The 26,051-nt window shown below is 44.5% G+C and overlaps 3 protein-coding genes and 1 long non-coding RNA gene across 5 annotated transcripts in view; 2 read left to right on the forward strand and 2 right to left on the reverse strand.

Moving 5' to 3' along the window:
• Nucleotides 1-26,051, forward strand: part of LOC141121671 (uncharacterized) — a 197,849-nt gene that overhangs the window by 127,976 nt on the left and 43,822 nt on the right. The gene's annotated exons all lie outside the window — the stretch shown is intronic.
• Nucleotides 11,261-19,931, reverse strand: LOC141121700 (uncharacterized). The gene is made up of 2 exons (XM_073611414.1): nt 16,628-19,931; nt 11,261-12,931 (listed from the first exon to the last, which is right to left on the reverse strand). Exon 2 carries the CDS (start codon nt 12,915-12,917, stop codon nt 12,072-12,074), a length of 846 nt encoding a protein of 281 aa, XP_073467515.1. The 5' UTR covers nt 12,918-12,931; nt 16,628-19,931; the 3' UTR covers nt 11,261-12,071.
• On the forward strand, nt 16,789-23,459 carry LOC141121718 (uncharacterized). Its single transcript, XR_012240588.1, has 4 exons — nt 16,789-16,957; nt 18,119-18,171; nt 18,288-18,384; nt 22,824-23,459. It is a non-coding gene; the product is annotated as an uncharacterized lncRNA (long non-coding RNA).
• LOC141121704 (uncharacterized) overlaps nt 22,437-26,051 on the reverse strand; it is a 15,916-nt gene continuing 12,301 nt past the window's right edge. Inside the window, exons 2-5 of one of the 2 annotated variants that reach the window (XM_073611418.1) lie at nt 24,542-24,597; nt 24,382-24,459; nt 22,811-23,181; nt 22,437-22,715 (exon numbers count right to left, since the gene is read on the reverse strand). In XM_073611418.1, the coding sequence (XP_073467519.1) occupies nt 22,526-22,715; nt 22,811-23,181; nt 24,382-24,459; nt 24,542-24,544 (642 nt within the window). In that variant the 5' untranslated portion in view covers nt 24,545-24,597 and the 3' untranslated portion in view covers nt 22,437-22,525. The remainder of the gene's footprint in view (nt 22,716-22,810; nt 23,182-24,381; nt 24,460-24,541; nt 24,598-26,051) is intronic. The other variant, XR_012240586.1, reaches the window with a different exon arrangement.

Consider the following 26,051-nt stretch of genomic DNA (forward strand, 5'->3'; position numbering starts at 1 on the left):
TGAGGATCCACTGATAGGGTGGCACTGATGAGCACTCACTGATGGGCACGGATGAGCACTAGAAGGGCACTGATGAGCACTGTAGTCTCACTGATGAGCTCTCACTGATGTGCGCTGTAGGGCATGGATAAGCATTCGCTGATGGAACTGATTTGCACTGTAGGCCACTAATGAGCAATGATAAGCACTCACTGATGGCACTGTAGAGCAGTGGTTCTCAACCCTGTCCTCAAGTACCCCAAACAGGCCAAGTTTTCAGGTTTTCCTTTGTCTTTCACAGGTGCTTTAAATCAGAGTCAATGGCTTGGTATTTTGGAAAGCTATTCTATCTAAGAGAAATTCCCAAAACATGGCCTGTTGGGGGTACTTGAGGATAGGGTTGAGAACCACTGCTGTAGGGCACCAATAAGGACTCACTGATGGGCACTTTAGGTCACTGATGTGTTCTGTAGGGCCCTAATGAGCACTGTAGTGGCTTCCTAGGGCACTGATGATCACTGTAGTGGCACTAATGAGCACTGTGGTGGCACTGCAGAGGCACGAATGGCACTGTAGGGCACTGATAAGTACTGTAGGGCACAGAGGTTCAAGCCAACTCACGTTGCTGCAGTGTTTCTCTCTTCTCTCCTCACACCAATACAGCATGTGAGGAAAGGAGAGAGAAAAACTGTAGCAGCATAAGGTGAACCAAGCATGATCCCGGTTTGTTGACAAAGTGATCACTCCATCATTGGATGAAAAGGGACGCTGTGATTGGCCCCTTACCCCAATCTCTGAGGTGCTGGGTCCCAAAGACTCAAGGATTAAAGACACTTTCCGGATACGTGGACACCCATGATGGCCATCCTGTAGCCGTCATTCAGTGATAGCACAGTCGGCAGGTGGTTAAAATTGCACGAGAAGCTGTATACAATTTATTGTTTTTATGGTGTTTTGTACTTTACTGTTTTATCTTTAAGTAAATAAAAATGATAATTGTATTATTTTTGTGTGATTTCTCAGTGGCACATACAAAGTCCCATCCATGGTCTCCCTGCCTCGTCTGGCACTAAAAAAAGGGTGTAATCCTGTTTTATTGATATGTAAAGGGATGGTGTCCACTGAGAAATAAAGAAATAATACATGTGACAAAAAAGAACTTCTCCACATACCTATATTACTGCCGAGGCCAACCTTTCTCAGTCAGGATTCCTCCAAAAGGTTTCTAGGGGTTCCTAAGAAAATACGATTTTTTGTTTACCCGTAAAACCCATTTCTTGAAGTGCATCACGGGACACAGAACATCTTTTTAAATCCTTGTTAACATTATTATGTACCATCCACAGGTGACACTGGAAAAAAAGGGCAGAAGTCCCCTCCTAGTGCACAACCCTGCCTCAGTATGCAGGGCTCCAGTTTTACAGCAAGCCATAGACCATAACACAGAGCGGCGGGATCTCTGTGTCTCTTGATGTACTCCAAGAAATGGATTCTACAGGTAAACCAAAAAATCTTATTTTCTTTATTGTACATCACAGGACACAGAGCATCTTTTTAAATCCTTACTAACAGGGGTGTTCCACTAGAACACGAGGGGAGGGCAACAAGTCAACAGGTTTCAAAAACAATCAGAAATAGGAAAGAACCTCACGCAGCAGCCTGCAAAAAAACACTGCACCCAAAATGCAGTTTCTCAGTGTCTCACATCCACCTAGAAACATCAAAAAGAGTGTAACAAAGATCAGGTAGAGGCTTCACACTGGAAAAGGTAGATAGTGTCATCCTCAATAAAAGGTGGAACCTGTTCTTTGAAACCATGAGCTTGGGCAAAAAGGTGACATTCAACCGAAAAAATTAGACATGGAAACTGTGTGATCGTTCTTTTTGGTCTTCAGGTGCCACAAAGAGAAATCTGATCGCAGAATTGCAGCAGTCAACTGCAAGTAAACCTTATAGCACAAAGAAATATCCAATGTGAGAAAAACCTATTCCCCAATGACTGAGCCTGAGGACAAAGAAAGCTAATACACTGTTCTGGTTGAGATGAAAAGATAGAAACTGCTTTAGATAAAAAAAGAGGTCAAAAAGCTATATTAGCATGAAGGAAAAGACCAAGAAAGATTCCTTACAGAAAGGGACAGCAATTTCCGAAGTCCTATGAGCTGAAGTAATGGCACTCAGAACATACAACCTTCCATGTCAAACAACAAAGGGAAGGCCCTGAATAGGCTCAAATGGAAAATTCTGTAAAAACAGAAAGAACCAAATTAAGATCTCATAAAGCCAATGACGGGCTGACTGGAGAAAACGGAAAATTGTATACTCACCTTTCCGTAATTTTCCTTTCCTGTCGCATCTTCATGGCAGCATACACGTTGGGTTGTGACTCCGCCTCCACAACCTGATAGGACCACATAGCTATAAATTAGAGAGTAGACACCTGCCCCAGTATTCTCTGTAAATATATACACATGTCACCTCAGAGGGTGGGTGATTGTATGCTGCCATGAAGATGCGACAGGAAAGGAAAATTACAGAAAGGTGAGTATACAATTTTCCGTTTTCCTGTCGCATCATGGCAGCATACACGTTGGGGAGTAACTCGCCAAACTGGGTGGGAATGCAAAATTAAATTTATTGACAAGAAACTGAAGAGTTGGCCTGTATGACGGCCCTCCCAAATTCAACTGCTGCTAAGCGTGCAGCGTCTATTCTATAATGGGAAATGAAGGTGTTCCTCGAAGACCAAGTGGCCGCTCTACAAATGGTTTCCGCTGAAACTTTACAGTAAGCTGCCCATGAAGTAGCCATTGCCCTGGTGGAATGCGCTCTTAGATCTTCCGGAATCTGTAAGGTGCTTAAGGAGTAGGCCTTCTTGATAGCTTTCACGAGCCATGAGGCGATGGTACGGGCAGAAGCTGCCTGGCCCTTCCTGAACCCATGTGGGATGACTAAAAGGTTCTCGCATTTTCTGAATGACTTGGTTACCGAGAGGTAATGCAGAATGTTGCCCTTAACATCCAGGGGATGAGGAACGCCCTGATCCGTGATCAAAGCCGGGAGGTCAATCTCCTGGTTAAAGTGGAACGAAGAGGAGACTTTCGGGATAAACCTGTCTGAAGGCTTCAGGGTTAGCCTGTCTGGGTAAACCATCAGATACGGTTCTTTGATCAGCAAAGCTTGCATTTCTGAGACCCTCTTCGCTGAAGTGATGGCAATTAGGAATGATACCTTTAGAGTCAGGTCCCAGAGGGAGGTATCCTCAAGTGGGGAGAATGGCTCTCCGGATAGAATCTCTAGGACAGTTGATAGATCCCATGTTGGAAATGAAGGCTTTCTGGGAGGCCTTAGCTTCAGGCAGGCTTTTTGAAATTGAACCACGAGAGGGTTAAGTGCCCACCTAACCCCTGTCAGAGCAGAGATGGCAGAGACTTGGACTTTCAGGGTGCTGGACCTAAGGCCTTTGTCTAGGCCTGACTGGAGGAACTCAAGCACTTGTATTGCTGATGGGGAAGAAGGGTCCCAACCTTGTTCCTGAGCAAAGGAAGAGAACTTTCCCCAGACTCTCTCGTAGGTGCTATTCGTGGAGGATTTCCTGGCTTGAAGCAGGGTATCGACTACCTTCTGAGAACAGCCTTGATCTAGGAACCTAGACCTTTCAGTCTCCAGGCCGCTAGGTGCAATCTCTCTGGATTCGGATGTAGTAGCTGGCCCTGGGTTAGTAGATTCGTTGTCACCGGGAGTGGAAGTGGATCCGCTGTGCTCAGTTGCAGGAGGGTGGTGAACCAAGGCCTCCGTGGCCAAAAGGGAATCACAGCCAGGACTAGAGCTGTTGAATGTTTGAGCCTCAGAAGGAACTTGGCTATCAGTGGGGTCGGTGGGAAAATGTAGCCTAGGCGAAAGTTCCAGGCGTGCTGGAGACAATCCGTTCCCTCCGCTGAGGGGAAGGGGTTCCTTGACAGAAACCTCTGACACTTCTTGTTCTCTGGTGTTGCTGCGAGGTCTATGTCTGGATGACCCCATGTCTGGCATATGAGGGCAAAGGCCTGCGGGCTTAGACACCACTCGTTGTTGGAAATGAATGTTCTGCTGAGAGAATCCGCCAGTAGGTTCTGAACCCCCGGAATATAGGCCGCCTTCAGGTCTTGCAGGTTCAGTTGAGCCCATCGCATCACCGGACCAACTTCCCGCATCATGGAGTTGCTCTTGGTACCCCCCTGCCTGTTGATGTAGGCTACAGCCACTCGGTTGTCCATTTGAATGAGGACCTGTTTCCCTCTCAGAAGTGAGCTGAATGCCAAGAGGGCTTGGAAGGCTGCCTTCATCTCTAGGACGTTTGATACTACATCCTTGGTTTTGAAGTGCCAGCGGCCCTGAGCTGCATAATGTAGGTAGTGTGCCCCCCATCCCTCCAGACTGGCGTCCGAAGTTACCACCTCCTGGTGGAGGATGACTATCTGTTTGCATCTGCTGAGGTTGTCGGGGTGGGTCCACCACCGTAGAGATAGCCTGGCTTCCTCTGAGATGCGAATCAATTGGGACATGGACCATCCAACCCACTGGCACAGGAAGGAGGCTTGCAGAGGTCTGGTATTCCATTGCGCCCATCTGACCATTGGAATGGTTGCTGATAGGGAACCCAGAAGGCTGAGGTATGCTCTGGCCGGTAGGCATGATGCTGGAACCACATCCTTCACTTTCTGTATTATTAGGGACAACTTCTCCCTTGGCAGTTCCACCGTGTTGGCTCGGGTGTCTAATTCGGCTCCCAGGAAGACCATCCTTTGAGTAGGCTGAATGTTGCTCTTCTGCCAGTTGATTATCCAACCCAGACTCGTTAGGGTGGAAACTAAGACCTCGCGATGTTGCACGAGTGATTCCTGGCTGTTTGAGAGGAGAAGAATGTCGTCTAGGTAATGGTGGACCCTTAGACCCTTCTCCCTCAAAGAGGCTATCACTGGAAGCAGAACCTTCGTAAACGTTCTGGGGGCCGTAGAGATCCCGAAAGGGAGGCTTCGAAATTGGAAGTGCCCCTGACCCACCGAGAATCGCAGGAACTTTTGGAATGCCACGTGGATTGGTATGTGCCGGTAAGGCATCCTGGAGATCTATGGAGAGCATCCAGTCTCCTAAGTTTATGGCCTGAAGGTTAGACTGCAGGGCTTTCCATCCTGAAAGACTCCACTCTGATGGACTTGTTGAGGTTCTTCAGGTCTAGAACCGGCTGAAAGTCCCCTGACTTCTTTTTGACGAGGAATAGTGGAGAACAGAATCCCCTGCCTCGTTGTGCTGGCGGAACCTCCATTATCGCTCGTTTTTGAAGAAGTTCTAGGACATAATTTAGAAGGGACAACCTTTTCTCCCCGGGTGGAGGAATACGGGTTGGGCAGAATTGATCCCTTGGGGGTCGATTCTTCAAGGACCATCTGTGGCCTGAAATTGACAGTGGCCAGGGTCCAGGTATCGTGTATGGTCTCCGCCCAGACCAGCTTGAAACTGGAGAGTCTTGCTCCTACTACCGCTGGCCGGACAGACACACCTTCAAAAAGGCTTCTGGTCACTGGAAGCGGGAGTCTCAGGCTTCTGGAATTTCATGAAAGAGGTTTGAGGGTTCTTCCAGTTCCTTCGGTACTCCTTCCCTGGTCTGTACGCTTTCGCGTCCCTATACCTTTCTGGGAGATTCCGCTTAAAAGGAGGAGGTCTCTGTTTAGGCCTCCTATCCGAGGGAATGAGCCCGGATTTTCCACCAGTTACTTTGGAGATAGCCGTATCTAACTTTGTTCCGAAGAGGTGCTCACTGTCGAACGGAATACGGCACCAGTTAGACTTGGATGCTGGATCCGCCGTCCAGGGCTTCAGCCACAAAGCTCTTCTGGCCATCACTGAGGCCAACATAGACTTTGATGCAGACCTGATGGTGTAGACTGAGGCTTCAGCCACGAAATCACCAGCCAAGCTTAACTCTTGTAATGCCTTCACTATTTTCTCTTGGTCTGCACCCTCTAATACCAGCTTCTCCGTGCTTGAAGACCAGCTCGAGATGGCCCTTCCTACTGCCGCGAGTGCTATTGCAGGCCTGCATGCGCCTCCAGCTGATAGGTAAGCCCGCTTAAGATCGGTGTCGATCTTTCTGTCGAGAACGTCTCTAAACGTTACCGCATCTTCTAGCGGGAGGGTAACATGCCTGGCGAGGCGCATCAAAGATGTGTCCACTACTGGGGGGGACACCAGAGGGTTCACTTTAGGCTCCTTGAGTGGGTATAGCTTCTGGAGTCTGTTATTCAGACTAGATTTCTTCTCCGGTCTCTGCCACTCCTCTTTGATTAAATCTTCCAGTTCGTCGATGAACGGAAAGGTTTCTGGTTCCTTCTTAAGCTGAGGAAAATATTTCCTTTGCTTTGGCTGGACTTCCTGGGGTTCCTCCCATCCTATTGCCTCCTTAAACGATTTAACAAACGGATCTATCAGACCGAAGTCGAAATCCGGCCGACACCTCCAGACCCTCATTATCAGACAGGGAGTCTTGCTCCTTTGATGTGCTGGCCCGGGCTGGAGAGGTAGTGGTGGAGAAATCCACATCTGGTATCGAGGCCTGAGGGGCTGAGTCCCCAACTTCCGAGGCTCTCTCTCTTGTGGCCTCTTCCAGGCATTTCTGACAAACCAGTTTGTCCGGAAGAGCCGCTGCACCGCAAATCCAGCATGCGTTCCCGGCGGGACGGGAATGGCGTGCAGGGGAACGGTGTCTGCGTGAGGACGACCTTCTATGGCGGGATCGACCATGTCGGGAATGCGACCTGGAGCGGCTTCTTCTGTGGCTTCCTCTTGAGCGGCTTCTTCTATGGTAGGAGCGGCTCCGTCTATGTCTGGAGCGGCTTCTCCTGCGTGAGGACTCTCTTTGTCTTGACGCAGACGTTCTTGAGGACCTGGTAGGGCTGACCAAATTAGGCAGCATTAGAAGTGCTCTCTTTTTTCAATCTTCACTACTTACCCTTGTCTTCCCCCCCCTTACCTAGTAGGCTGGCGGTGATCTGCTGGGGCAACGGTCTCCATGGTGAGTGGGCTGGAAACCTGCAGGAAAAAAAAAAAAAAACAAGCAGCAATGCAGAGAGAGAGAGAGAGAGAGAGCAGGGATCCTGCACAGAACTGAATAGGAGAAGGGTCACCCACCTTTGTAGAGCGTTTTTCCTCTGTGTTTTGCAATTGACAGGCGATCTGTAGCATGCAGCAACCAGCAGCAGCACCTCAGCTAGTGCTGGGTTTTAAATTCGACGCCATCAGCGTCGAAAGCTCGCGCATGCGCAGTAGCGCCGCGAGACACCCGGCGCCATCTTGGAAGCTGGAAAACGGCATAGAGGCGCCCAGAGAGCCGTACTGCGCATGCGCGAGGACGCCGAGAACGCTCGGCGGTCCCACACAGCAGCTATGGAACAACAGAGCCCAGCAGAGCACAAAAACGGTAGGAGAGGGGGGAAGAGAGAGAAGGGGAGAGGGGGAATGGAGACCGCTGCACACAATTAAGCCTGTTTAAGGCTTATTTCCATGAGACCATACTGAAGCTTCCCTGGCCAATCCTCCAGCAAGCCTGTTTAAGGCTTTTGTGGGCTGTTGCACTTGAAGCCTGTTTAAGGCTTATATCATGGCAAACAGTTTGAGTTGAGATGAGTGCCCCTGAGATCACCAGAGTGGGGCTCCTTCCATTTAGTTCGTTTAGAGGCTGTACAAAAAGGACTTCCACCCAGGAGAGGCTAGAACCTGGCTGGGGCGAAGCGGTAAGGGGGTGCTGATCCGTGCGGTCCTGACAGGTGAGGAAAAATAAGAGAATACTGGGGCAGGTGTCTACTCTCTAATTTATAGCTATGTGGTCCTATCAGGTTGTGGAGGCGGAGTCACAACCCAACGTGTATGCTGCCATGATGCGACAGGAAACAACATGTGTAACATCTAGTACAAAAGCATGCACCAAGAACAGGAACAGCAATCGGCTTCCAAAAGACAGGCAAAGCCAAAATATGACTCTTGATCATATACGAGGCCAGAAACAAATCAACCCCCATTTGGAGGAATCCAAGATACGACAAGGAGGAAACTTCTAGGCTAACACCAAGCAACATACGATTGCCAAGACTTTTGAAAAGTCTTCCTTGACTTAGCCAAACTAGCCTTCAAAAAAGCAGGAAAAACAAAAGGCCCTGTCATCCCTGTCTTTTAAAACCTTTTTGAAAGCAATCTGGTGTGCCCACTGACAACATAAGGCTGGAATAATCTGGCCTTGCAACTGCAGGGCTTGACTATCCAGAGATCCAATGACTGTCCTCTAATAAGTCACAACATCGGAACACTATGTTCTCCTGGTCCCAGTCAGAACATACAAAAGCACAGGAATTCCCTCCACCTGAATCCAGTGAAGTAAATGAGGGAAACATGCAGCAGAGGGAAGACAGAAGCAGGGATAACCGATCCCACAATGTCACCAGAGCAACTAACACAGATGCATGAAGGACGCTGGTCTTAAGACACACTTGCTTTGTTCCCCATTGAACCTGGACTCCAGAAGTCCACATCGGGAGAGCCTCACCATTGACTGTCAGTTTGCCCCAGCAACAGCCAGCAGGAGGAGGGAAAGACGGCCAGCAGCACTACATGCAGGGGGCATCTGGGATCGGTTGGGGGGGTCCACTGCAGGGGGGGTCAGAATGGCCCTTGGGACATAGGATTAGTCCATATAATTTTTACGCCATACGGACCTGGCAGCCAAAAGGGTTAATCTCAAAGTTCAGCCCAAGGCAGATTAGTTGAGTTACATAAACACAGCCGTGGCATTATCTAAGTAGACCCTCACAAGGATCTTAAGCCATGTCAACCAATGCAGGAAAACAAGACTAAGCACCCCCAGTTTTAGAGCGTTGATATGCAACAATGCCACCAGTCCTATCACAAAATGGAGAAAGCAGTTGCAAAGATGACAACCATTCCAGACCAAGGTTTTCTGGGGTGAAGAGACAATAGAATATCTAATGACTGTGACCTCCCGCCCCGTGACTTGAGGACATTCCACAGTAAAGGGCTGGAATGGAACTGGGAATAGGCCATACTGAGTGAACCCGCACCCTCTAGTGGCTGAAGGAGACACTGCAACAAAATACTCCTGAGATGTACACAGAGCATGAAAAGCACACTGCCCCTCGTGGCCACCGGGAGAACAGGTTTTTTTTTTAAAGAGAAAATGCAAAATGCAGACTTACTATTCCTGCTGCAGGACCCTGAACATAACAGAAGTCCAACCTTCACCCATCACGGCGGACTTTGTCATAAAGGACCTTCAGGGACTGGGTCCCCCTTAGAGGCTCATTTACACTCGCTTCGGCTTCAACACACATGAACGGCTAGTTTACACTTGCTTCAAAACAAGGCTTCGGACAGGCTTGGTTAAAGCTCTCTGAACACTGTCACTAAATAAAATGGTTAGCTTACAGTCCTGTTTACACCTGCTTTTGATTTACTTTGGCTTCACTTCAAAAATTATATTCCATATAGCTTCAGTGGTGCTTCAAAGCCTTCATAGAAGTCTATGGCAAAGCTCGCTTGAAGCCCCATTGAAGCCTCATCAAAGCTCCACCAAAGCCTCTTCGAAGCCTCAAGCAAAAGCAGGTGTAAACAGAACTGTAAGCTAAACATTTTATTTAGTGACAGGGGCTTTGACTGGCATTCAGTGAGTTTTAAAAAAGCGTGTCCGAAGCTATGTTTTGAAGCAAGTGTAAATTAGCCCTTAATCTGGGGTCCACTCCCCTTGACCTGTATAACACCCTGCAGGAAAGCATCTTGGTCAGAACAACACTGCACAGGGTTCCATTATGCAGGATGCATTACAGGCAAACCTCGAGGAATCTTCTCTCCTATCCAATGAGGCTTGGGTACCATCCATTTTGGCTGACAGCTTTATTGAATGGATCCGATTCCCCTCTCTAAGGTAGGAGGGGTCTACAGAGGACTAAAACTGTAAAATAGTGCCACACACATAAGTAACGTGTTGTTTAATCTTTTTTAGGAGCAGAAGCCCTAAAAAAAGCCATTCCCAGAATGAAAAGTCCCGCCACTGCTCTAAGTCCCTGCAACCAGGGTCCCATTTCAAATGGAGGGATCTATCTCCCAGTGGTCCAAGCTGCAGTAAATCTTCAGCAGTAGAACCAAGGCAGTCTGGGAGACCGGCAGATGGCCTATACTGGGCTTGCATGGCACCTGCTGTTGTCGGGAAGCTTCTATGTGCCGAATGTATGAAAGATGTGGCTACGGATAAGGAAGCAAAAGCTTGGAAGGTTAAGGACTATATCCATGAGGAAGTGGCCGAAAGCATACAGCTAGCCTCTAGCACAGCCTGTTCTAGAGAAGAAACTCAACCAGGCAATTCCACAGATCAGGGCCGAAAACCATTCCAGACCTCCAAGTATGCTCCAAGAGCACATGTGGCACATCAGTGAGCACCACCTTACAGACACTGGTGAAAAAACAGAGGTACTTCCCGTGTAGGAGGGGTTATATGGGGGAACTTCCTGTCTATTGCTTGCGAGTGTCCATTCACCTATAGGTGGCATATAACCCACATAGTATTTATTATGGCTGCTCTGTGTCCCGTGATGTACGATAAAGAATGAAGACATTGACCTCAACTCTCTGCCATCTAGTAGACATAAGGCCTGCTGACCCATATAGTGGGACTGATGCCGATACAGCTGAGGGAGCACTGTGCACTGGTTACCCCAGGTGATCACCCACCTAGCCTGTCAGTGCCCACCACTGCCCCCATCAGGAAGAAGTATGTACGTGTTGCCCCAGGTACCTTTTGTGACCAGTCATTGTGTCTACCAGTAGGTGTCTTCCAGGCTGCAACCATGCACATCTGGGGTGTTTTGTCTGTGTGGAAGAAAACTGCCAAAAGCTTACAACACTTGGAGACCCTCCATAAATACTCCGGATGCATGACTGTGCTGCCCAACATGGACACAGGAACCGCAGAACTTCTGACGTCCTCTGGCTAAACTGCACAAGAACTCATGCAGCCCAGTGTTCAGAGGTGGGGGGTGGAGAAAGAATCCTGACACTTACCAGTTGAAGAAAAAAATCTCCTAGGCCTCCCTGAGCACCACTTTCACTATGTAGTGCTACAGAGGCCCAAAGTGTAGCTCCATCTAGTGTCCATAATGTGGTATTACTACTGCAGTGCCACGCTATTGCCACTACTAGATGATCATTGAAAATCGCTACATGAAATAAAATACAGACAATATTCATCATAGCTGAGCAAATGTGGGTGACATTTATTGAACATTTTTTTTATTTGAAAACAGACCTCTAAGTGTTTGTGAAATCTTACACCACAGAATGTACTCAGCCAATGAAAGGTAATGACTCCATTTTTATTTTCCTACTGCTATCAATGGTCAACACGGTAAAACACTTCATCCATGTCTTTGGTGATCTCTGATCTCCTTATGAACTGTTTCTTACATGATGAAGATCAGCCATGGAGTATATCTGAGGTGTATATCAGGGTGTGCTTCTTCCCCACATGAGAGCTGTGATGTCCAGCAACATTCATATAAAAGACATTTCCCGCACTCAAGGCACTAATACACCTCGAGGGTTGTGTGGGATCCCTGATGTACAGGAAGACAGGACTTCAGTGAGGAACAATTCCCTCACTCAGGACAGGAAAGTGCCTTCTCCCTCGTGTAAGATCTCTGTTAAAACTGGAATTGTCTGAAAAACATTTCCCGCACTCAGGACAGGAATACGGCTTCTCCTCCCGTTTGAGATCTCTGATGTGTGTGAAGATGGGACTTCATTGAAAATCATTTCCCACACTCAGTACAGGAATACGGTTTCTCTCCTGTGTGAGATCTTTTATGCACATTAAGATTGGATATAAAAAAAAAAAAAAGATTGGATATAAAAGGGAAACATTTCCCACACTCAGCACAGGAATACGGCTTCTCTCCTGTGTGAGATCTCTGATGTGTGTAAAGATGGGAATTCTGTGAGAAACATTTCCCTCACTCAGGACAGGAAAGTGGCTTCTCCCCCGTGTGAGATCTCTGTTAAAACTGGAATTGTCTGAAAAACATTTCCCGCACTGAGGACAGGAATACGGCTTCTCCTCCCGTGTGAGATCTCTGATGTGTGTGAAGATGGGACTTCATTGAAAAACATTTCCCACACTCAGGGCAGGAATACAGCTTCTCTCCTGTGTGAAACCTCTGATGTCTGTTAAAACGGGAACTGTCTGAAAAACATTTCCCGCACTCAGGACAGGAATATGGCTTCTCCCCAGTGTGAGATCTCTGATGTGTGTAAAGACTGGACCTGTCTGAAAAACATTTCCCACACTCAGAACGGTAATATGACTTCTGCCCTGTGTGAGATCTCAGATGTGTGTGAAGATAGGCCTTCATTGAAAAACATTTCCTGCACTCAGGGCAGGAATACAGCTTCTCATCTGTGTGATATCTTTTATGCACATCAAGATTGGATTTCAAAGGGAAAGATTTCCTGCACTCAAAACAGGAATACGGCTTCTCCCCTGTGTGGGATCTCTGATGTGTGTGAAGATAGGCCTTCATTGAAAAACATTTCCCACACTCAGGACAGCAATATGGCTTCTCACCTGTGTGAGATCTTTTATGAACATTAAAATTGAATGTAGAACAAAAACACTTTCGGCACTCAGGACAGGAAAACCTCTTATTTGTTGGAAGGACGGCACCGTCCCTCACAGTCTGAGGTTCCTCAGGATAAGAGGAATACGATGGTCCATCTACACTGTGTGGTGCCGGATGGACATTTGAGGTAGTTGGGTTTTCTCCTGGACTATACTGTGTGATGTCCTCATCTTCTACTTTACAGTCTGGAGACAAAGTGAGACAATCCTCTGAGGTTTTCCTCATCTCTCGTCCATCTACTAAAATAGAAATAAAAAGATTACTACTAGACATGAGCAGATTGGTTCCCCTAAACCAGGACTCCGCCCACATCAGGCAGCTTTGTCTCTGAGGATCTTACAATTCCACCATCAAGGTTCATTTCTTTATTCATGGACCTTAGTCAGAGAGTGAGGAAACAACGAGAACTGTCTTTTATAGGAGTGACAGTAATAAAGGGATTAGAGGATGAGTGTCCCCACCCCCTCTATCACTCATTGTCATCTTCCCAACAGAAGAAGTACTGCACTTCTTTAGTTAGTCCATGATTTAGTAATGAATAACAGGGGGGCTGAGCCCCCCCAGAGGTCAGAGAGTGAGGATGGGGGAAGAACAACCAAGATGAAGACTGGACTGATTCTGAAGATCACCATCATTGGGTTATTGACTCCTCCCTCATTATCACTTTCTCTTTAAGGTTCCAAAGTTTGAGGATGTTATCACATTATTATCAACATGTAAAAGTCTGTGCTCCAATCAAATCATCAGATACAAAATGTCCAGCTGGTAGAAAATGGGTGCAAAAGTAGTAAGGACTATGTAATGTACTATGTATTATATGGGATCCAAAAGTTAGTTACATAGTTACATAGTAGGTGAGGTTGAAAAAAGATACCAGTCCATCAAGTCCAACCTATGTGTGTGATTATGTGTCAGTATTACATTAGATATCCCTGTATGTTGCGGTCATTCAGGTGCTTATCTAATAGTTTCTTGAAGCTATCGATGCTCCCCGCTGAGACCACCGCCTGTGGAAGGGAATTCCACATCCTTGCCGCTCTTACAGTAAAGAACCCTCTACGTAGTTTAGGGTTAAACCTCTTTTATTCTAATTTTAATGAGTGGCCGCGGGTCTTGTTAAACTCTCTTCTGCGGAAAAGTTTTATTTCTATTGTAGGGTCACCAGTATGGTATTTGTATATTGAAATCATATCCCCTCTCAAGCGTCTCTTCTCCAGAGAGAATAAGTTCAGTGCTCGCAATCTTTCCTCATAACTAATATCCCCCAGACCCTTTATTAGCTTTGTTGCCCTTCTTTGTACTCGCTCCATTTCCAGTACATCCTTCCTGAGGACTGGTGCCCAGAACTGGACAGCATACTCCAGGTGCGGCCGGACCAGAGTCTTGTAGAGTGGGAGAATTATTGTTTTATCTCTGGAGTTGATCCCCTTTTTAATGCATGCCAATATTCTGTTTGCTTTGTTAGCAGCAGCTTGGCATTGCATGCCATTGCTGAGCCTATCATCTACTAGGACCTCCAGGTCCTTTTCATCCTAGATTCTCCCAGAGGTTCTCCCCCCCAGTGTATAGATCGCATTCATATTTTTGCCACCCAAATGCATTATTTTACATTTTTCTACATTGAACCTCATTTGCCCATTAATTTGTTCAGATCTTTTTGCAAGGTTTCCACGACCTGCGGAGAAGTTATTGCCCTGCTTAGCTTAGTATTGTTTGCAAATACAGAGATTGAACTGTTTATCCCATCCTCCAGGTCGTTTATGAACAAATTAAATAGGATTGGTCCCAGCACAGAACCCTGGGGAACCCCACTACCTACCCCTGACCATTCCGAGTACTCCCCATTTATCACCACCCTCTGAACTCGGCCTTGTAGCCAGTTTTCAATCCATGTACTCACCCTATGGTCCATGCCAACGGACCTTATTTTGTACAGGAAACGTTTATGGGGAACTGTGTCAAATGCTTTTGCAAAATCCAGATACACCACATCTACAGGCCTTCCTTTATTTAGATGGCAACTCACCTCCTCATAGAAGGTTAATAGATTGGTTTGGCAAGAACGATTCTTCATGAATCCATGCTGATTACTGCTAATGATACCGTTCTTATTACTAAAATCTTGTATATAGTCCCTTATCATCCCCTCCAAGAGTTTACATACTATTGATGTTAGGCTAACTGGTCTGTAATTCCCAGGGATGTATTTTGGGCCCTTTTTAAATAGTGGTGCTACATTGGCTTTTCTCCAATCAGCTGGTACCATTCCAGTCAGGACTATACAGTATCAGAATAATGTAATGTACAACATAGAGTATATCGTGCAGGGGTCAGGAGTATGTAATGTACAACAGAGTATTTCTTTGTCGTCCTCCTGTCAGCACACTATGGGTTAACTGTACCTCATTAACCCTCAGGACCACTTTCTTCCAGCGTTAAAAATCCATGTCCTCCCCTCCCCCTCGTGTTATTTTTTCATTGGTCGCCAGGCCACCAGACAGAATTCCAGCTACACCCCCCTACCGAACCCCCCCCCCCAGGTTAAGCCTCTCCTGGGGTTGGAAGGTCGAGAAAGGATAGAGGTAAATCCTCTTATGACACTGGACGCCCTGAGTGCCGGGGTTGACTGCATCTGTTGTCTAAATGACACGCACAGTCTGTGGCGAGCTGAAGAGAAATTTAAAAGTTACATGCAAAGGGCTCCCAGGCTCTAGGACCACGCCATCTCCCTCTCTGCAGCCGAGGTCGCCGCCGAATGACATCGTGGGGGGGCTTAGCGCGAGTGGCCGTGCGTTGCTGGGGTAACCAGCACACCATAAAACCGGACACCACGGCGGCGGCAGGCGCCAATCGCTGTGGGCTTCAGAGGCACTAAATCCGGTAGGTGGTATCGCTGTCCTCCTCCCAAACTCCCTTGGTCAGTTTATGTGCTGTTTACACTCTCCTCCTGCTCTTCCCTCCCAGCCAGGTTTGGCTGAATTGCTCACTGCTGCGCCCAGCCCACTCTATTATCCTGCACTTCGCTACTTGTTTGCTGCAGGTAAGATGGCCAACAATTTAAAGGGGCAGCAAAAAAAAAATTGTCTTTATATTTTAAAGAAAAGTATAAGAAAACGGAACTGGGAGGGAGTGGAAAAGGATAATTACCAGATGCGTCTATTACTAAACATATTTTTTCTCATTCCGTCCGTAGCCATGAGCTTGCCACAGCAGGCATGAAGATCTGCGGAAAGGTAGGAGGGGTCTACGGGGGACTAAAACTGTAAAACAGTGCCGCACACATAAGTAACGTGTTGCTTAATCTTTTTTAGGAGCAGATGCCCTAAAAAAAAGACATTCCCGGAATGAAAAGTCCCGCCACCGCTCTAAGTCCCTGCAACCAGGGTCCCATTCCAAATTGAGGGATCGATCTCCCAGTGGTCCAAGCTGCAGTAAATCTTCAGCAGTAGAACCAAGGCAGTCCGGGAGACTGGCAGATGGCCTATACTGGGCTTGCACGGCACCCGTTGTTGTTGGGAAGCTTCTGCGTGCCGAATGCATGAAAGATGTGGCCACGGACAAGGAAGCAGAAGCTCGGAAGGTTAAGGACTATATCCATAAGGCAGTGGCCAAAAGCATACAGCTAGCCTCTAGCACAGCCTGTTCTAGAGAAGAACCTAAACCAGGCACCTCCACAGATCAAGGCCGAAAATCGCCAAGGATCTGTGAGATCTTATCGGGCTCCTTGTCAGAGGCAGAGGACATGCCCGAGCATTTGTTCGATTTCCATCTGATTGAGCCATACTTTACTGCCATAAAGGAGGCCATAAAATGGGATCAGGACTCTAAACCTCCAGAGAAGGTTAAATCAGAGTTCCACCCTATTTTTTTTTCCTTTAAATGACTCCTTTAAACCCATAAACAAACATTTGGATGAAATTTTTTTTTATACTTACCCTAAACGCCCTGTTGCTATGTAGTTCTCGTAATCTGCCACTTCCTGGTCTGCGGAGCTCCTCGAGACTTCCTGCCTTGCCTATGCTCCTGGGAAATGATGACACATCATTTCCCAGGAGTCTGTGGGCAGTACTGTGCTCAAAAATCCCATTATTTTCTGATAGGAAATGACGCGATCAAAGGCGGACCACAGCGCCATTTTTAAAAAGGGAAGAAGGCCCTTTGTTGCCAGAACACATGTGGATGTCCTAGACTGAGCATCCAAGCTGAAGGAGCTGCAATCTCAGTGTTCCAGCAGCTAATTCTCATGGAAGATTGACACAGAACAGGTAAGCTTTTTGTATTATGATGTTGTGGTCTAAATGTGCTCACATAAGCTTATAGATGTCTCCTCTATGTTTATTTTGAGTGCTCCTTCTCTGTCCTGTTTGTGTATTCTCTGTGTTTTTTTTTTAATCTTCCTTTTTTTGATTCTGTGTGTTTGAATGTCTTTCCTTTTTACTTTGTGTATTCCTTGTGTCCTTTTTCAAGTGTTTCCTTTGTGCCTTTTGTCACATGGATCGAGTCTGCTTGTATATGTATTTTGTCTTTGCAATGCAATTGACTTTTTCATTATTTTTATTTTGTGTCATTGTCAGATTTTTTTTCTTTCATATATATATATATATATATATATATATATATATATATATATATATATATATATAAAATATATATATAGTGTTTTTAGATAGATAGATCCAAAGAAATATATATAAATATACATTTAAAAAAAAGATTTTTTATAAAGTTTTCTCCCTATCTCTCCCCCCCTATTTTTCTTTATCTCTCTGTGCCCGGTGTTATGGTAACACATGTAAAACTGTCCATAAAGAGTCATACAAGGAAGCCTTATCTTTTCCAGACAGCTCAGTGTTTAGCAGCAAAGGTGATGGATCTCGATCTCGATCTCTCTCTCTCTCCTTCTCTCTCTCTCTCACTCCTTCTCTCTCTCCCTCTCTCCTTCTCTCTCTCTCTCGCTATTTTTACATGTGTTTCATTTATTTCTATTTTTTTTATTTTTATATACAAAAATTAAACATCAATCTCTCCTGCCCTCTTTTTAAACAGTATATATATATATATATATATATATATATATATTTTTTTTTTTTTTTTTTAATCGCCTCTAGTATTCTTGTGTTTTTAGTTTGATATTTACTGTATATTTTGTGTAATTTTATTATTTTAAAATTATTGCAACAAAAATTTTTTTTTAATGATATATTTTTTTATTTATTTTTCTTGTTTGCCGCTATACATTTGTGCTGACCGTCCTCAAGGTTTCCAAAAATGTAAAAAATTACATCTTTAGTCTCTATTGCCTGGTATGTCTCCAAAAAATATTGATTTTTTATTTTCATCATCTCCTCTCCTCCATTTTTGCCTCCTCCTCCTCTCTCTCTTTCTCTCTCTCCTCTCATTAATTGTTTTTATTTTATTTATTTTAGATACACCACATCTATCCTGAGTGCACTCTTTTGATCAACATCTTTTATTGCAGGTAGGTAAATAAATATTAAACATAATTTGTCTTATTATTATCTTCAAATATATTATGTTTTATATATTTTTTTTATTATATTTATTAATGTATGATTTATTATTTTTATTCCATAGATTGAAGAGACAAGTGGATTTGATTTATTTCAAAACCATGCCAGAAAAATTTCCTTTAAATACATTGGTTTGATTTATTTATAAATATGTATATATGGTATGTTTTATTTTTTAAACCCTCTGTTGTCTCCTCCATCTCTATCCTATATTCTCTATCCTCCATCTTCCTCCCCCTTTATCCTCTGTCCTCCTCTATCCTATATCCTCCATCTCTATCCTATATTCTCTATACTCCATCTTCCTCCCCTCTATCCTCCGTCCTCCTCTATCCTATATCCTCCATCTTCCTTCTCCTCCATCTCTATCCTATATTCTCTATCCTCCATCTTCCTCCCCCTCTATCCTCCGTCATCCTCCTCCTCTATCCTCCATCTCTATCCTATATTCTCTATCCTCCATCTTCCTCCCCCTCTATCCTCCATCCTCCTTCTCTATCCTATATCCTCCATCTTCCTTCTCCTCCATCTCTATCCTATATTCTCTATCCTCCATCTTCCTCCCCCTCTATCCTCCGTCATCCTCCTCCTCTATCCTCCATCTCTATCCTATATTCTCTATCCTCCATCTTCCTCCCCCTCTATCCTCCATCCTCCTTCTCTATCCTATATCCTCCATCTTCCTTCTCCTCCATCTCTATCCTATATTCTCTATCCTCCATCTTGCTCCCCCTCTATCCTCCGTCCTCCTCTATCCCATATGCTCCATCACCCTCCTCCTGTATCCTCTATCTTCCATCTTTCTTCCCCTCTACCCTCCATCTTCCTTCTCCTCCTCTATCCTCCATCTTTTTCCTCCTCCTCTATCCTCCATCTTCCTTCTCTATCCTATATTCTCTGTCCTCCATCTTCCATCTATCTCCCCCTCTTTCCTATATCCTCCAGCTTCCTCCCCCTCTTTTCCATCCTACTCCTCCATCCTCCATCTTCCTTATTCTCCATCTCTATCCTATATTCTCTGTCCTCCATCTTCCATCCTTCTCCCCCTCCATCCTCCTCCTCTATCCCATATCCTTCATCTTCCTCTCCTATCTTCCATCTTCCTCCTCCTCTATCCTCCTCTATCCTATATCCTCCATCTTCCTTCTCCTCCATCTCTATCCTATATTCTGTATCTCCCATCTTCCTCCCCTCTATCCTTTGTCCTCCTCCTCTATCCTCCATCTTCCTTCTCCTCCTCTATCCTCCATCTTCCGCCTCATCTATCCCAAACCCTTCCTCCTCCTCCTAATCCTCTATCTTCCTCCTCCTCTATCCTCCATCTTACTTCTTCCTCCTCCTCTATCCCATATCCTCCATCTTCCTCCTCCTCCTCTATCCTCCATCTTCCTCCTCCCCCTCTATCCTATAATTTCCATCTTCCTCCATCTTCCTTCTTCCCCATCTCTATCCTATATTCTCTGTCCTCCATCTTCCATCTTTCTCCCCCTCTATCCTCCGTCCTCCTCTATCCTATATCCTCCATCTTCCTCCCCCTCTATCCTATATCTTCCATCTTCCTTCTCCTCCATCTCTATCCTATATTCTCTATCTTCCTCCCCCTCTATTCTCCGTCCTCCTCCTCTATCCTCCATCTCCCTTCTCCTCCTCTATCCTATATCCTACATCTTCCGCCTCATCTATCCTCCACCTTCTAATCCTCTATCTTCCTCCTCTATCCTCCAACTTCCTCCATCTTCCTCCTCCTCTATCCCATATCCTCCATCTTCCTTCTCCTCCATTCTCTTCTACAGGGACGTCTTTAAGGCAGGGCAAAAGGGGCAGGTGCCCTGTTACTAATGAGAAGACACAGGGGGAGGGGGACACCTTAAGTTCATCCAAATTAGGTATAGGGGTATATACAAAGGTTCAGTAGACGGCCTAGAGTTGCCTACCTTAATTGCTGTACCCCTAATATCACAAATACCCTTTGTTGATTGAATCGACAATACTTAGTCAGCAATCAAACAAGTGGTTGTTCAATGGACCATATTGCATATACAGAGGAAAAGAGGAGGGGAGAACCCCCAAAGAGATGGTCCGCTCAAGAACAAGCTAGTGTAAACCTAAATAACTTTATTCGTGTCACAATAGATACAGAACAACTATCCAACAACCATATATTAAAAATAGGACAAGGGTCCTATATTGCACAGGTGGCCACCACAACATTCCACATACACCTATCACCATTCCTCCACTGAAGACGTCAAACGGTGAGCTAAGTAGTACTCCAACACATAGGAGGTACACGGTCTATGGCTATTCACCGTCTGTCTTTATTGCATAAGATGTGAACTTGCCCCTTGGTTTGCCGCTACCTAGCTGATAATACCGGGACTTCCCATTTCCTTATGTTGCTTTGACATCTGTATCTATAGTTGGTTTCTTTACTTATATCTGGATGGAATTTCATCAATCACCAGCACTTGCACTTTACTGAGGAAAGACCAAAGGCTTAATACTCAATTATTTATAACCCTATTCAGGAACTTTATGAAATTTTGAACAGACCCGGGTCTCCTCTATCATGATTCATATGTGTGCGAGTGCATGAGTGATAGGTGTATGTGGAATGTTGTGGTGGCCACCTGTGCAATATAGGACCCTTGTCCTATTTTTAATATATGGTTGTTGGATAGTTGTTCTGTATCTATTGTGACACGAATAAAGTTATTTAGGTTTACACTAGCTTGTTCCTCTTTTCCTCTGCCCTGTTACTAATGCTGCCCAGCTCTGCCCTATTGTGTACAGATGACTCAGCTGCAGACCATGTTTACATGTAAATACCGGCATTGATATGTAAATAGCAGCGGCATTCATATGTAAATAGCCGCGGCAGCATTCTATGTAAACAAAGGTGGTATTCATATGTATATCATGCCCCCCTGAGGTCATATCCACCATCCCCTATACTGAATGCTACCCTCTGGGGAGATAATGGGGCATGCTTGAAAGTCCTGACTACAACTGTGGTCATTAAGCTTACCATCAGCCTGTTCTGCAAAAATAAAAAAAATAAGCAAATTGGAGGGGGGGGGGGGGGGGTGCAGAGAAGGAATTACAGTTTGGGGTGCACAGGTGAGCAAGGTCCAGTCTATGGTGTGCAGGCAGTGAGGAGATGATGTGCTGTAATCTCTAGCAACCAATCAGTAAGCATGTGCAGTAACCAGTGAGCAGTATTGATGTACAGTAATCTCTAGCAACCAATCAACAAGCAGAAATCATGTGCTGTAACCTCTAGCAACTAATCAGTGAGCTGATATGTTTGCTGTAACATCTAGCAACCAATCAGTAAGCGGTAATGATACACTGTAACCTCTGGCAAGCAATCGCATCTGATTCAGTAAACTGATTTTGAGTCTAGCTGCTATTTATTGTATGTCTCAGAGCAGGTGGAGACCAAAACTGCATGGGCCCCGGCCCCCCCCCCCCAAGAAATTCTTTTCCCAGGGTCCAATCAATATAAAAGATGGCCCTGCTCTTCTATCCTATATCCTCCACCGCTATCCTCTATCGTACTATTTCTCTCTCTCTCTCTTTTCCCTCACTCTTCTCTCGCTTGCTCTTCCCTCACTCGCTCTTCTCTAGTTCGCTCTCATGCTTGCTCTTCCCTCGCTCTTTCTATCTCTCTCGCTCTTCTCTCTCTCGGTCACTCTTCACTCGCTCTTCCCTTGCTCTCTCTCTCTCACCCCCTCGCTCGCTCTTCCCTCATTCGCTTTTTTCTCATTCGCTCTTCCCTCATCCGCTCTTCCTCGATCACTCTTCTCTCGCTCGCCAATTGTTTTTTTATTTATTCCAAACCAAGAAATTTTTGTTTTTTCTTTGTATTTTTTATTTTTTTAGTCATTATGTTATCTGAAAATTGATTTGAAATTGTTATGTTGTATAGATTTTTTTTGTTATCTCACCTCTCTATCTGTCTCTTCCTCTCTCTCTCGCTCTTCCCCTCTCTCTCTCTCGCTCTTCCTCCCTCTCTTTCTCGGTCTCTCTGCCCTCGCTCTCGCTAGCTCTTTATGTGTATATAATATATATTTACTGTTATTTTATAAATAAATATATATTTTATATATAAATATTTAATTGTAGGTGTTCTAATTAACTTAACAATATGTTTGTTTTACAATGTGGATCAAATAAAAAAAAAAAAAAAAAACACAAAAAAACAATTATAGTTAAAATATGTTTTATTAACTTTAATAGACAAACATTTAAAAACCAAACTCAAAAATAAAAATTTGAGAAAAAAAAAAAAAAACATATTTAAAAAAAAGCCATTTCAGCAGCATCGTAGTCGTTACTGTAAAGACACCCAACATAACAAGCATTAGGGTCGGGAAACACTTCTCGCACAGCATTTACAGCACAGGAAGGAATCGGCCTTCTGTTTTCCTCCCCTAAGATGCCATATATCCAGGCTATGAATGTGCGATATGCTGTTTTTCTTAATCTCCTAAAAATAAAATGTTTTTAATATTTACATATGTATTTAAAATTAAAAAATATAAATATTATTTATCATCAATTCTATAGTATTATATGACTTACCTATTGTTGTTAGGATCCACAAGCGGGAGACCTTCCAGATGTTGCATGAGATGTGCTATCCTGACATGATGCGGATGTACTATTTGTGAACAGAAGGTATCTGCCTGAGTGATGCAAGTGAGTCCTTCCGGTATACAAAGAGCCACCTCCTCAATCTCACGGCAGCAACAAGACTCCACTTGCGTCGGCATGGATATACAACGTTCACACATGCACCACTGGATGTTCCCTATTCTGTCCGTTTCTATATCTTCAGATTCTATTGCGGAGGAATCATCGCTATTTGAGGGTAAGGTGGGATTCAGAGGAAAAGCTGGATCATCCTCTGGGGCAGGATATCTTGCAAATAATTGTTGTATGAGCATATTTCTCTAAAAAATATCGAAAAAAAAAATGAATTCCAAAAATATACATTAAAAAAAAAAAAAAAGGAAAAAATGTTTGTATTATTAAATCAAACTAATTAGTAGCTCCTGACACAAAAGTTTTGGGACATAAAAATTAAAGAACATTAAAATACAGAAAGGGACAGGAGGGTCAAGCTTGTAGGGGTGTAGGAAATAGCAAAAGCAATTACATATGGGTGATATTTTATTAGGGGTGTCTAAGGTACAGTTCTTATGTTGTATTTGTGTAATTTCTTCAGTGTTGTCACATGAAAAGATAGAATAAAATATTATAAAAAAAAAAATATTAAGATTCATTAACTCACATTTGTGAGATCCTGTGTAATATATATATATATATATATATATATATATATATATATATATATATATATATATATATATATATATATACACACATATACACACACACACACACACACACACACACACACACACACACACACACACACACACATACATACATACATACATATATATATATATATATATTTTTTTTAAATATCTCTATATAGATATATCTATCTTTTTACACACATATGTATGTATAAACCGTATAACACTCACTTTTTTCCCCTTAAAATCAGGGGAAAATCGTGGGTGTGTGTTATACGCCGATCCCCCGCTGATTGTGAGCGGCGGAGCAAGTCGCCGAGATACACGTGGCTGAGAGTACTCTGCTAGACTCGGGTCTGCTCACAGTCCCGCCCTATGATGGGCATAACACAGGGACTGGGCGTGACTGTGAACAGACCCGAGTACACTCGGCTACTCTCGGCTCCACTCACAGTCACGCCCATCCTGCCATTGGACCTGTGTTATGTCCATCATAGGGTGGGACTGGGCAGGACTGTGAGAGAAGCCGAAAGCCGCCGAGATACACAGGACATCCCGTTCTGTATCTCAGCGGCGCCATTTTTAAACTGAAAGGCTGAAAATGATACTGGAGCAATGTTGCAATTACAAGGCTACACTGACAAGGCTGCAAATGACACTGACAAGGCTGCATTGATGGGCATTTAAATGTAAGTTTTTTTCCTTAAACTGCCCTCCTAAACTTGGGGTGCGTGTTATACACCTATACACACACATACACAAAAGAGATAGGAGAGAAAGAGGGAAAGAGATATAGGGATACAAAACATGACTTTGTATTGAACTTACTCTTTCCTCATGTGTCATTGAATTTATATTCCTGGAAGATGTTCCATCAGGAACTAATTCTGGAACTACAGTACTGTCCTAAAAATTAAAGTTAGACAAAGTAAAAAAAAAAAAAAAAAAAATAATAATATTATATTAAAAAAAAAAAAATTTTACTTACCATCACAATTTTGCCAACACGTTGAGTAATAATTGGTTATAATGTAAATGTTTCTTCTGATAAAGTCAGAGTAAAAAAAAAAATATTTAATTTTTACTTCAAATTAAAATTTCTTTATAAAAACAAATTATTATCTTTAGAATATATAGGTCAGTGCAGCCTTGTCCCCAGTGGTCAGTGCAGCCTTGTCCCCAGTGCCCCCGACATACACAAGTTTAGTGTGTATTTTTAAATATGGCGCAGCGGAGTTCGGAGGGACTCGGCGGCGCTCGTTCAGCTGAACGAGCGCCGCCGAGAACACAGTGACTGGGCGGAGCCGAGATACACATAGCCGAGGGTTCTCGGCTCTTCTCGGCGCCATTCACAGTCACGCCCAGTCCCGCCATTGGACCTGTGTTATGTCCATCATAGGGACTGGGCGTGACTGAACGGCGCCGAGAAGAGCCGAGAACCCTCGGCTATGTGTATCTCGGCTCCGCCCAGTCACTGTGTTCTCGGCGGCGCTCGTTCAGCTGAACGAGCGCCGCCGAGTCCCTCCGAACTCCGCGGCGCCATATTTAAAAATACACGCTACGTGAATGTCGGCGGCAATCGCTCCGATAGATCACAAAATAGCGGGGATCGGCGTATAACACGCACCCACGATTTTCCCCTGATTTTAAGGGGAAAAAAAAAGTGTGTGTTATACGTCGATAAATAAGAATATATATATATATATATATATATATATATATATATATATATATATATATATATATATATATATATATATATATATATACACATATACACACACACACACACACACACACACACATATATATATTATAGTGAGTACACCCCTCACATTTTTTGTAAATATTTTATTATATCTTTAATGTGACAACACTGAAGAAATGACACTTTGCTACAATGTAAAGTAGTGAGTGTACAGCTTGTGTAACAGTGTAAATTTGCTGTCCCCTCAAAATAACTCAACACACAGCCATTAATGTCTAAACTGCTGGCAACAAAAGAGGCTACACCCCTAAGTGAAAATGTCCAAATTGGGCCCAAAGTGTCAATATTTTGTGTGGCCACCATTATTTTTCAGCACTGCATTAACCCTCTTGGGCATGGAGTTCACCAGAGCTTTATAGGTTGCCACTGGAGTCCTCTTCCATAAGGACATCACGGAGATGGTGGATGTTAGAGACCTTGCGCTTGTCCACCTTCCATTTGAGGATGCCCCACAGATGCTTAATAGGGTTTAGGTCTGGAGACATGCTTGGCCAGTCCATCACCTTTACCCTCAGCTTCTATAGCAAAGCAGTGGTCATCTTAGGAGGTGTGTTTGGGGTCGTTATGTTGGAATACTGCCCTGCGGCCCAGTCTCCGAAGGGAGAGGATCATGGTCTGCTTCAATGTGTCACAGTACACGTCAGTGTTGCCAACCGCCCGTAGATTTACTGGCAGCCCGTAAATTTAACCCATTTTTTGGGGCGCCCGTGAATGCCCGTTACGGACACTG

Source organism: Aquarana catesbeiana, unplaced genomic scaffold (genome assembly GCF_042186555.1).
Source record: "Aquarana catesbeiana isolate 2022-GZ unplaced genomic scaffold, ASM4218655v1 unanchor228, whole genome shotgun sequence".
Classification (NCBI taxonomy): domain Eukaryota; kingdom Metazoa; phylum Chordata; class Amphibia; order Anura; family Ranidae; genus Aquarana; species Aquarana catesbeiana.

Coding starts and splice junctions, on each gene's coding strand:
- LOC141121700 (XM_073611414.1), bottom strand. CDS start 12,917: ATGAGGAAAACCTCAGAGGATTGTCTCACTTTGTCTCCAGACTGTAAA.